This window comes from Pyxicephalus adspersus, chromosome 6 (genome assembly GCF_032062135.1).
Source record: "Pyxicephalus adspersus chromosome 6, UCB_Pads_2.0, whole genome shotgun sequence".
Taxonomy (NCBI): domain Eukaryota; kingdom Metazoa; phylum Chordata; class Amphibia; order Anura; family Pyxicephalidae; genus Pyxicephalus; species Pyxicephalus adspersus.
Window position 1 is genome coordinate 100,936,983 of NC_092863.1, and position 12,600 is coordinate 100,949,582.

A 12,600-nucleotide genomic window follows, 5' to 3' on the forward strand; every position below is an offset into this window, starting at 1 on the left:
TGGATTCTGGGAGAATAAATATTCACCTCTATCCTGTGTGGTTCTATACATCTATATTACAATGTGATATTATATATTATATACTTGGTTATGGATCAGCACAACACGGGCAGAAATTTTCAAAAATCTGCCTTTCTTTATGTCTGGAACCAACATTGTGTTAACCATTTGAATCCAAGGCTGTCTGTATCCAAGGAAGTGTGAGTGAATCTCTTGTAGTTAAAAGAATTGATGAGCATCCTCCAGCTCTCTGGAGAGAAAAAAGGGGGAGGAAAGAGCTGATTCCAGGCTTGTAGCGTCAGCATTGCGTCAATTTGGCCAGCAGCCGTGTCTGCAGCTGGAGCGGACAGACTGGGAGGACAGCAAAGCAGGAGGTGAGCTGCAGTCAGCCTAGAGAAAGCCATCAGCCCCTCCTCATACTCAGATTGCTGGATACCAACAGATTTTTTTTCCTCTCTCTCTCTCTTTCTCTCTCTCCCTGCCATTTTCCAAGGCTTTTCACCAGAGAAACAGATAGAGCATCAGCAAAAGCGAGAGAATAGATTCAGCACCTTGGATAGCGGAGCCAGCAAAATGGCTCCACTCAATTCCAACACCGGGGAGGCTTATGGTAAGTTTTAATTTTCTTTTTTAAACTTCTACCTTGAAATCATTCCAATGACGGTATACATAGGAGCTTTTAATGGCCATTTGCAATTCTATAATATACAAAAAACAGTAACATGAAGGATGGATTTATCTTTGAGCATGTTAGCCAAATACGGGTCCGACCCAATGCACAGTTTGGGCTTGACATGATCTTGTCTTTCTATTTAATATAATACATTTACAATACAGAAGATGAGTTGGAGGGACTTTAAGTGATATGTAGATAAACATAAATGACCTTTATGTTGAGTCTATTATATACTAAAATATTAAGTCTAGACTGTATGTGTTGTATCTATCATGTCATTATTACTATGTACGCCATCGCTGAGTACAGGAGGGGTGTGGAGTCATCAGCTGTCTCTCTCTTTGGAGAGCTGTTTTCAAGTTTTCTGGTTTTAAAATATTCTTTAACCCATGGCAATCACCATCTACATGACCATAGCTCTTATAAAGAGAAGTTATTTTCAACCGTAGGGCATAGGACTCAAATTCTAGATTCAGAGAATCCCCATCAACAGAAGTTTTTAAAGATCCATTTTGGTAAATTTAAGGAACTAAGGTGATGTTAGGTGCATTATGTTTATTTTTGAACAGCCACAGTAGGGAGGGTTATCATTATGTAGGGAGATCATTATGCTTCGTATTATAGTCCTCATACATGAATCATTGAAGGTAAAAGACTAACACATCCTGTCCCAGTGACGTGACACAACATCAACAACTAAAAATAGCTTTCCCGAGTGTACTGTATAGTTCAGCCGCAAAGGGTTGATTTATCAGGGCAGTTCGAAGAGTAAAAAATGATGCCTTAAGTGCGCTAAGCCTCAGCAAGCGAGCAAGTTCTATCCTTTAACAGTTAAAGTCAGGCGGAACAATGACGGATGACTGATGATTGTAGGTTTCTGTTCTCATTTGCTCCTCGCCTATTGAAACAAGCCTGAACTCCTTAATATGTTGCATGATAAACTGTTGGAATAAAATTGAATATATTTGGAAACAGAGCGGAGGGTGGGGAACTTGGAGATCCTGGATGTAGGTTGGGCGGGGAACGGTAGGAGGTGGAACTTGGACAACAGTTAAATGGGTTATCAGTGTGGAGCATGCTTGGAAGAATTGGAGGAAACTAATAGAAGATGGAGTTATATTATTGATAGAAACTACTATATTTTATGTTAATGTGCAATGGAAAGTAACTTCTATAAATTGCTATAATTTTTACACTTACATGTTTAAAAAAGAACAAAAAAAACTTGGGGAGGGGGGAAAACCCATCAGAGTCTGCAGTGGGACTGGTTGTAAATTTTTTTTAATTGTTCATGGTTATGGAATCAGGGTGTGATCTTTTACGATTGGCCACAGTACACAAAGAACACCTAGGTGCACCCCATTTGTACCCCCACAAATTGTCATATTTTATTAGTGTAATGTCTCATAAGGGTAGATATAGCACCGATCTATTGCGCTGTGGCATTTCAAAGATTCACAATGATGTGCAAGGAGCAGCAACTCCCAACAGAAAACTCAACTGGATTGTTTAATAAACTGGAGAAAAAATACTGTTGGGTGTTGGGGGTAATTGGCTACATTTTCTGCTTCTATGTTAACCATATTTATAAAATCTTGATAGCTTGTTTTAGATCCTCTGCAAACACTTTAGAAGTCAGTTTTGAATGATAAGTCACTACAAAAATGGATCCGAAGCTATGGCAAGGTTTAGAAGGGGTTACATATGAAGGATCAATATAATTTAGGGTTGATGGATGGGTTGAACTGTACAGAAGCTTGGGCTTTGGAAATGAACTGCTGATGAAAGCCATCAAAGTGAAACAATATTGCGTGTAAGGTCTATATGGTCACATTACCGATGGGAATAGACTAATGTGTGGGTTGTTTTACCCTGGAGCTATGGTAATGAAGAGGTAAAGAGAGCCATTGAATGCTTCAATGGAAAACTATAGCTGTTTTTTGAAGAATTAAGTGTTAATAAAAGGCTGTGTCATCCAATAGCTATGATGGTAAAAACATTTTAAAGGGCTGGTAGGGTAAATACTTTTATTAAACTCACTACGTAAGTCAAGGGCTGAATTCTAGAGAACCAACTGGAGTGACAGTGAGAAACTAAATTGAATTTGATGCCGGATGGTCTTTTTAAAAAGCTATATATGGTTGGAATGGTTACGGATCGCCAAAATCAATCTCACAAATTCTTCTTCTTTGGCAATTGCTGGTAATCTGTAGTCAGTCATGGTCAAAAATCATGTATTTTGGTGCTTGTAGGTTTCATGGAATCTTTATCTGCTTAGCAACATTGACAAAAATTCTATGTGCAGCACAAATTGTATTAGGTGCAGCAAGAGGTATCCACCAGAAAGTTGGTGATCTCATACTATCAAATAATTACCGATGTGAGTACTGAATTAAACACGGCTTGCGTTTTGGTTATAGCTGGAAATATGCCAAAGATTGATGATGCTTACGGAAGGACTGCCAAGTATTAGTATGGTTTACATAACACATAATCAAGGAGGGGGGCTGAGTTGGCACTCTTGATGGCGTGCAATGGCAAGAGAATAGAGCCAGGACCAGACAGGGTGTGCTCATAGATGGAGTACCAAAAGAACAAAGGAAGCCAGTAAGAGATCCATTAGCCTAAATGTACTGCAATGGTGTAACCAAAGGAGTAATCTCTGGAGCATATAGGAACCATGAGCACAGTATAGGTTTAAATAGAACCTGTCATATAGTAATATACTTCTGTGATGAGGCTATGTTGGAAGCTGCCACTCCTTGACTCATATGCAATTCATTGTGTGATGTAGCTAAACCAATTCACTGAGTCATTGTCCATGAACAAATATCAAGCCTTGGCAAAGTATGACTGCATCCATTAGAAGGGTCAATACACTCAAAGCCGATAATACATTTATTAGTAAATGTTGGAAAGCCCAGGACTGTACTGGTGATTGAATCTCTTTGCTGCTAAGCCTTTGAGCTGCTTGTTGTTGGCAATGCATTGAGTTTTGGTGTACCACAAATGAGATGACTGGCGGTGGCCATGCAGTGGCCATGTGGTAGCCATACAGTGGTTATGGAAGGATTATTGGTTTGTCTACTTGTTTTTCTTTATTTATTTTAAAATATGAAGCCTATAGTGGCCAAACACAAAACCAGAAACTTTATAAGGTGGATCTTATGGTGGAAGTCCCCAAAAGAAGCCAACAATAACACAACATGGTCTACCTGTAAACCAATACCGAGGAAGTGTAGGGGCTGCTATTGCTGAGCTCTCCAGTTTTTTGGCTTATCCAGTGGCTATAAATCACTGATGCACAACAAGTATGCAATTCAGAAGCTCTGACTTCATGCTGACTTATTTGATCTGCATGTTCGTTCTAGGGTTTGAGAAAGCACTGCAGTCAAGCAACCATGCAACTAGCATTTTGAACACTGGCAACTTCCATATATAGCTTTATAGCTTAATATAGTATAAGTAGACCCTATTACTACAATCTAATCTAAGCTTGAACATATTTTATTACAAAAGCCATTTTCAATACCGCTGAATCTGCAAATTTCAATAAAATACCACCTGGTGATCCTGGCATGTATTTCCTTCTTTACATACTTCCTGTTAAAGGATTGCAGGGTACTGTACCTGTCTCCCAAGTGAGCTCTTGCATTGTCACAAAAGCTTAAAGATTGTTAGTGGCTGTTTAATTACATATTAGGAAGTCATGTTCTTCTGCTGTCATTATTAGGAAAATTCCCCTGGGAAATGCTAAGCAGCTACTTGCTGGAGTGCATACAGACAGAAAGTTTATGCAAACTGATTGAAAGAGATCAGCAGCTCTGAGATGCAACAAGAGTACTTTATTTAGTATTAATTAAAAAATTCCAGTAGGTCCTAGCAAACTAAACCCTTGCATTGACTTTTTTTCATTCCCACTATGGCTGCCCATGGCATCTTGTATTGCGGAGTGCTGGACTTGGGTGGGGGTTGATGCTGCATCCACAGCTGAGGCCATTGTCTCTGTTCATCAATCACAGACCAGTGATGTTCGCATTTCTGAGGCAGCAGCTGTTCTGTGTGTCTGATAGAGCCTGGGTATGGTTTTCTACTGAAACCAAAGGCGGACGTGGCTGCAGGACTCACTTAGCCTTACAGCAGCATCCGCCCCCACAGTGTGTGTGTGTTCCAGCTCTACTGAGCGCGTTCTGCTATCGCCCTTCTGTCCAAAGAGTGGGCAGCCATTCGCAGGGCTCCGCATTAGTTGCTTCTATTAACTAGACAATGAGAACGAGATTCTTTCATGGCCCATTTACGGTGATATGTGTGCCAAAAAAGTGCCATTTAATGGGGCACATGTCAATGCACGATACAATGTTTGCTGGATCACCCTGCTTCACTGATGAAAGTGTATCCTCCCCAGCCTTGGAGAGCTTTAATAAATCAGGCTCAATGTGTATTTCATTTAGAATTTCACCCCAACATGCTTGTAGAGTGCAAAATAACATACGGCATGGTGCCTTGCAAAACCACTTACCGTGGCACAATTTAAAGGGTCACTCAATAATCAAACCCAACCTGTCCAACAAGAGGCTATATACTAACCTTTCTTGTTCCCCAACCAGCTCTTCCAAATGTGCCAAATACCCCCCGCCCCATGCTTTGGTTTCTACCCCCTACTTCTTAATCATTACAGGATGTATGAGTTGGTGGGAGAAACCACAGAGTGTGATAGGGAGAACAGATATTTGACACACCTACGGCAGTCACGGTAGCGAAGAAGAAATATTTCAACGCACAAGCCACAGGAGATATAGGTATATCTAGGATATGGGATATACTACCTCTTCTTTTACAAGATGAGCTTTTATTAGAAGTGACCTTGTGGAACACCATGATAAGGCACCTTTATGAAAAACAGGATAAAAGTGCTTGCAGCAAGTCGACCAGTATGAGTAACAAGGGGCAACAATAAAAAGGTAGCCTGATCTCATCTAAGAGTGTGAAATTGGGCTTTTTGATTGACCTTACAGATGACCACCAGAGGGAGCATTTTAAAATCTGTACATGAAATGCAATAATAAAAATATGGAATGCTAAGAAAACATAATGTGTATACAATATATATATATATATATATATATATATATATATATTACTCTGGCAATCAAGACACTTAGCCCTTTCTCATCATATATATAACCTGTATAAATATATATATATATATATATATACACACACATATTTTTAATATTTAAATAATAAAATGTGCAGCAAGATTAACTGGCTTCCTCCAGATTGACCTTGGGATATATTAGAGACACATGACCATTGTAGAGACATTTTATTGTGAGACAGTGACATGACTATAAAAGTTCTATATAAATACATAAATTAATATTAAATCTATTAGGAATGTACATCATGGTCTCCCTTCGTGCACATTCTAGGGTTAGGTGACATTTTCTATATTAATGTCTTTAATCCCCCATTGTATCCACCAGCTGAGGTCCCCTCATCATTGATCTCTATCTTCATTCCCCTTGTAATGCGTGGCAGAAGATTGCACCTTGTTCATGTTACCGTACATTAATCCTAGGCGAAGCAGCCAGGAGACTTGTCACACCAAATAGGGTTGACACCTTTAATCTCCCCTTCCCCAGAGCTTTAATTATACTGGATTTAATTAAAATCTGTATCCTTTAACATAGATTAAATAGTTTGCATCCATGCACATGAAATCAGCACACCGCACAGACCACACCTTTCCCCATCCAGATTACAGTTTATGTATGGAAAGAAAGCAATTTAGTTCTATACAAGTGGATAATGTCATTTACATGACATTCGCATATATGGTAGCAGTGTCAGCATAAATGGGAATTTGATGCAGATTGGGTTTGGGGGGTTGCTGTATATATGTGTAGGGAATATATAAGGCATGAATCCTGGGGCATAACCGGAGAAGAGGGCCAATGTTGTAATGGGGGGAATTATTAGATTTAGAAATATGATAGTTTATATGGTATCTGAAGGTCTATTTCCTTTTCCTGACTGGCACTCAAGACACTTACCCCTTTCTCTCTTTCTTTTCTTACCTCTTTCTTCCATCCAACTGTTTTTATATTTTATGCTTTACTCAGCCCCTCTCTTACATTCTCCCCTACTGATCTCCTATTTAGAAATCTCACTCTATACCCTGCCTACATTGCCCTCTCTCCCCTCTTTTTCTGTACTCTTCCCTTTCTTCTTCTCTTTCCTCTTCTTCTTCTCTTTTAAGTCTCTCTCTCTCTGTCCTTTTTTTCTGCCCCCATTACTGTTTCCCTTCCTCTTTTTGTCTTCCCTGTCCTTCTGTACTGCCCCCTTCTCCTTTTTCTCCTCTCTCTGCACTGTTCCTCTCTTTATTGTAGTTTCTCTGTACAGTTTTCCTTCTCCTCCCCTGTGCCCCCCATCCCTTCTAGAATTGTTCTCTTTCTTCTCTCCTGTCCTGTTTTCCTTCCCTTCCCCCATTCCCCCTGTACTGTTTTCCTTCTTTTTCTCTCCTTATTCCATGTCTCTCTGTACTGTTCCCCTTTCTTTTCCCCTGCTTCTCTTAAATGTTCTTTTGTTTTCCCCAGTTTTTTCTCTAACCCCCAATGGCCCCCATCCCTTCTTAAATTGATATTTTTCTCTCTCCTTCCTCTCTCTTTACTGTTTCATTTTCTTTCCCCAGTCTCTCTATACTGTTTTCCACCTCTTATCCTCTGTTTCCCTTCTTCTCTTCTTACCTCTCTGTCTGTACTGGTTTCCTTCTCCTTTTCCTCTGTGTTCTCTATAAAGTTCTTCTCTTTACCCTCAGTGGTCCCCATCCCTTCCTGAATTATTATTCTCTTCTCATCCCTCTCTATGCAGTTTTCTTCCTCTTATCTCATGTCTCTCTTTCCTTTTGCTAACCCCTGACCTCTGTACTGTTCATCTTCCTCTCCCCTGTCTCTTTGTACTATTCCTCTCTTTTACTCTGCTTTCTTTATACTGTTCTTCTCTTTTACTCTGGTTTCTTTTTACTTGTCTTCCCTTTTCCTATGCTTTCTTTATACTGTTCCTCTTTTTTCCTCTGCTTTCTTTATACTGTTCTTCTCTTTTCCTCTGCTTTCTTTATACTGTCCCTCTCTTTTCCTTTGCTTTCTTTATACTGTTCTTCTCTTTTCCTCTTCTTTCTTTATACTGTTCCTCTCTTTTCCTCTGTATTTCTGTACTGTTTTCCTTACAATATTCCCTGTGGTCCCCGTGCCTTTGTGAATTGTTCTTCTTCCCTTCCCTCCCTCTCCCTGTACTGTTTCCTTCTTTTATTCCCTGTAATTCCCCACCTCTTACTGTTTTCCTTCTTCTTCTCCTCTCCTCTGTTCTATACTCCTGTCCTTCCCTTTGTGTTGTTCTGTTTCTTTATCAGTCACCCTTTCCTTTACTCCACTGCTCTCTTACCAATATCCCCTATTTCTCATTTCTTATCTATCTTTTTTTTCTCTTTTTTCTTCTGTTTTTCTGTACTGTTCTCCTCTTTTCTCTATTTCTTTGTACTTTTTTCCCCAATCTCTCTGTACTATTCTTCTTCCCTATTTCTCCCCTTTCTCTGTACTGTTCTCCTTTCCCTATCTTTTTGTATTCCTTCTTTTTTTCCTCTGTCTCCTTGTACACCTTTTTCATTCTTTTCTGCCTCCTTGTACTTTTACTCTTTGCTTTTTCACACTTTCTTTATACTCTTCTGCTTGTGTCTCTCTGTACTATTCTTATTTACTGTACTGTTCTTGTTTTCCTGTCTCATTATACAATTTTCCTTCTCTTCTCCTTCTATTTCCCCTTTGCCTCTTTGTAATTTTCTCCTTCTTCCTGTCACTTTGTGCTCTTTCCTCTCCAATTTCCTCTGTCTCTTTGCACTATCCTCTGTGTGACATCCTTCCCCTCTTGTTTTCATCTGTCTCTCCTCCATCAAATCTTTTTCACAATCTCCTCTGACTTCCTACCTATACCCTCCCCATTTAGTCTTCCTCTGTTTATCTGTCATGTTCTTTTTATTCTGATAACCCCCCTTCCTATTGTTAGAGATGGTATAAAACTTAACCCATCCACTGTTTTGTTATAAAAGAAGAAGCAAAGTTAATGCATTTTAATGTTATTTTTTCAACATCTCCCTTGGAAAACTATCTGTTTGCTCTATCATATAAGCCTGACAGCTATCCGCCCACGTTTTCTGTAACTGATCGGTGGCTTAATAAGCTGTTCTTTTCTTTCACATCCCAATGTGATAACGGCATTTTTATCACCTGAGTTTTGCACGCCATACATCCACGTGATAATTTATTCAGTTGAATCACAAGCAAAGCAACACCTCTTTACATTGTGAATTTTTTCTTTTTTAAAGTGAGTTTGGTAGCAATATGTCTATGCAATTGTAGAAATAATGGAGAAGAACCATGTATTTTTTTTTTCTTGATGTATCATTTTCATTTCAGTGAATGTAATCTGTGAACATTTACCATTTCAATAACCTAATTTGGAGCCTTATCAAGTCTTAAAAATAAATAATCAGATTTGTTATACCCAGGGTGTTAGCCATAAATTTGCAAGTATACACAACACAATTGCATTTAACTAACCCTTCAATAGCGTGCCTTTCTCCACCAACTTGAGTCCACTTTACTAAAGCCAGTTTTCTATATAACCATTTAAAAATTAAAATCAAATTAACAAAACACCTGCAACCCTCACATTTGTACATTTGATTCTTTTAAAAGGAAAGTTGCAATACCAATAGTTTCCTGCAGGTGGGGTGTAGACTCTATTTTTTTATATCGCATTGAAAAATGGCAATGATGACCTATCAAGGATGAATTGATGTCTGATTTTTGTGTTTTTCCATTGCATATAATGTTCTCTACATTATTTTTTTATTTTTTCAGATGAAATCCCAGCAATGGTTGGACTCATAAGCGCCTTTGGCCTTGTCTTTACAGTGTCACTTTTTTCATGGATCTGCTGCCAGCGCAAATCAGCTAAATCCAACAAGACTCCTCCTTACAAATTTGTGCACGTATTGAAAGGAGTGGACATCTACCCAGAAAACTTAAACAGCAAAAAGAAATTCGGGGCAGATGAAAAAACAGAACTGTCTCCTAAATCATTGATATCAAAGACATCTCTCCATCTCGACTTGGAGAAAAGGGACTTGAATGGAAATTTTCCAAAAGCCAATAAAGTTAGAAGCTCTCCGGATCTTGAGGATATTTCACAACCTCAATTACCAGAGAAAGACAAAGAATCCATCTCTCCCGAGAGCATCAAGTCTAGCTCATCGCTTTCTTCTGTAGACAAACAAGATAAGCTGGGAACACTTTTCTTCTCATTAGAGTACAACTTCGAGAAGAAAGCTTTTGTGGTCAACATCAAGGAAGCCCGTTCGCTCCCGGCCATGGATGAACAATCAATGACCTCTGATCCGTACATAAAAATGACGATTCTTCCAGAGAAAAAACACAAAGTTAAGACAAGAGTCCTCCGGAAAACCCTTGACCCAGCTTTCGATGAAACATTTACATTTTATGGAATTCCATACAGTCAGGTGCAAGATTTGGTCCTCCACTTCATTGTCTTGAGCTTTGATAGGTTCTCAAGAGATGACGTCATCGGGGAGGTCCACTTTCCCCTTTCGGGAATTGAACTGTCGGATGGAAGAGTGTTGATGAACAGGGAGATCAATAAAAGAAATGTCAGGGTAATACGTCAAATTACTATATTTTTTTCTGAGATCGTGTAGCTGTTTATTGTAGAGAGCTTAGGTTTTGGTGTCAATAATCTATTTTCTGATTGTCTTAAAAGACCGTGTGGCCCAATGTAGTGTTATTATGTTTTTTTTTTTTAATAAATGAAAGCATTACAAACATAAAAAAGCATAAAAGCTCCAAAGCAAAACAATTAAAAATTAATAAAAGTACAAAAAAAAACTCAATAGATAAAAGAAACTATAGACAAATCCTAGTAGGAGGCCAGTAACATATCCGTAGCACCATTGCCATCTAAACCTTCTGATTGTGTTGCGTACCAGGTCCCCCTCCACCTGCCTTGGTTTCTCCCACCAGCCACTTAGTCTCTATTCTTAATTCCATTGACATAGGTGCCTGTGGGAGAAACCAAAACCTGCAGCAGGGGGCAGACTACACAGCACACCTAGAAGTATGGAAGAACAGCAGCACTGGAATTGAGTTGCTACCTGATGGACAACCTGTTTTTGATCTTCTGCAGCACAAAAAAAATATACTAAATTACCTTAATTGCAAACATTACAGGATAAGTTAGCATGCAAGCCTATGCTCAACATATACCATTATAGATTTTCTGCATTATATTAATACATCGGTTATCACTCATCCTCTTTTTATACTTTCTCGGGCATTGCAGCGACAGGATGCTTTTAAAGCTCTGGTCCGAAGGTTTTACTCCACTTACTTAAGTCCAGGTTCTTGAGATATGTGGCATATTCATTGATAGATGATGGATAGCTAAATAGATAGATAGATAGACAGATGGATGGACGGACGGACAGACAGACAGATAGATAGATAGATAGATAGTCTTTAAATGGGTATAGAATGTGGATTTGTAAAAAAAAAATATTCTACAAACTTTGATGGTATCTACTTTTACCTAGAAAATTGAAAAACCAATTTGACACAAGTAAAACCTAGGACACAAAATGTGTCTGCCACTGATAGCTTTCAAAGCAATAATCAACAAAAATGGTAGAAATTATTGTGAATAAATACAGCTTCTGTGTGTTATTCCTAAAAATATTATTTATATGAACAAAATTTGGGTCCAGTCTGTATGTCTTTTCCCCGGTATTACAGGTTAAAGCATTTTGTTCTTTTGAGTTGGTTACAATGAATGGCTCAAAATAATCTTTTGAGCTTTGATATTTCCCTCCAGTAGATGGTGCTGTGTCATCAATTAATGTGTGTAACTAACTAATAATGTCTCAGATAGCATGAGATTTGGTATACATGTTACACAAGGGCACTGTGCCATCTAGTGGCGTGGAGTATAACAGGGTATTCTTTTTTTACTGTAATGGCATTTTTAGGTCACAGAATATGGGTTTATACTTGAGTATATACAGTATATAACAGTGTAGTTATTTTAAAAATATTGTTTACTGTCATATTTTGAACATAAATGTTTATTCTGTTTGTATTTTGCCATCTGTGTGTATTCTTTTTGCCCCTTATCAATATGGTTATTACTTTTGTCACCAGTCAACATGTGGTCTCTATACTTTTGCATGCAATTTAAGCAGATGTATGGCTGGTGGGAAGGACCCAGCAGGGTGCTGTATATTGCTTGCAGAAAACATCACAGCATTTAACCTAAGAACCTTAACTCTGATGCAATAATCTGGTAAATGGGAGTATTTTTGGAAATATGAAAATGCCTATATGGATAGATGTCAGTGGGGGAAGAGGACATTACTAGGCATGCAGACTGCCCTCACTGATGCCCACATGTAATGGGTCATGATTAAAATAACTATAAAATAAAAGGATTGGGCCAAGGATATTTAAGCTAGGGAGGGAGAGGCTAGATGATACTATACATTGTCCTGCTATAAATTTAGATGGGCACTATTTGTCTTGCTGCAGCTTCTAATGTACATTGAAGGAAGCTTACAGTGTGCAGTAAAATCAGATTTAGCCAGGAGAGTAGCCTGTAAAACCATACAAGGCTGAAGGGAAGGTTGGGGGTCAGATTTAAGGTTTAGAAGGATCCTGCCTGCCAAAAGTATGTTCATACATACACAACACATTGGTGTAAATTCTTCAGAGTATTGAGTCAGATAGATCGATTTGCAGGATGTCACCGTCTTATATGTTATCTGACAAAACCGCATGTTTAACAGAATGTCTTTTATTGAC

At 38.6% G+C, this 12,600-nt stretch overlaps 1 protein-coding gene across 1 annotated transcript in view; it reads left to right on the top strand.

The window, feature by feature from the left end:
• The first annotated feature begins 341 nt into the window (after positions 1-341).
• Positions 342-12,600, top strand: part of SYT4 (synaptotagmin 4) — a 128,786-nt gene continuing 116,527 nt past the window's right edge. Inside the window, exons 1-2 of the mRNA XM_072413982.1 lie at positions 342-610; positions 9,595-10,406. Of these exons, the coding sequence (XP_072270083.1) occupies positions 574-610; positions 9,595-10,406 (849 nt within the window). The 5' untranslated portion in view covers positions 342-573. The remainder of the gene's footprint in view (positions 611-9,594; positions 10,407-12,600) is intronic.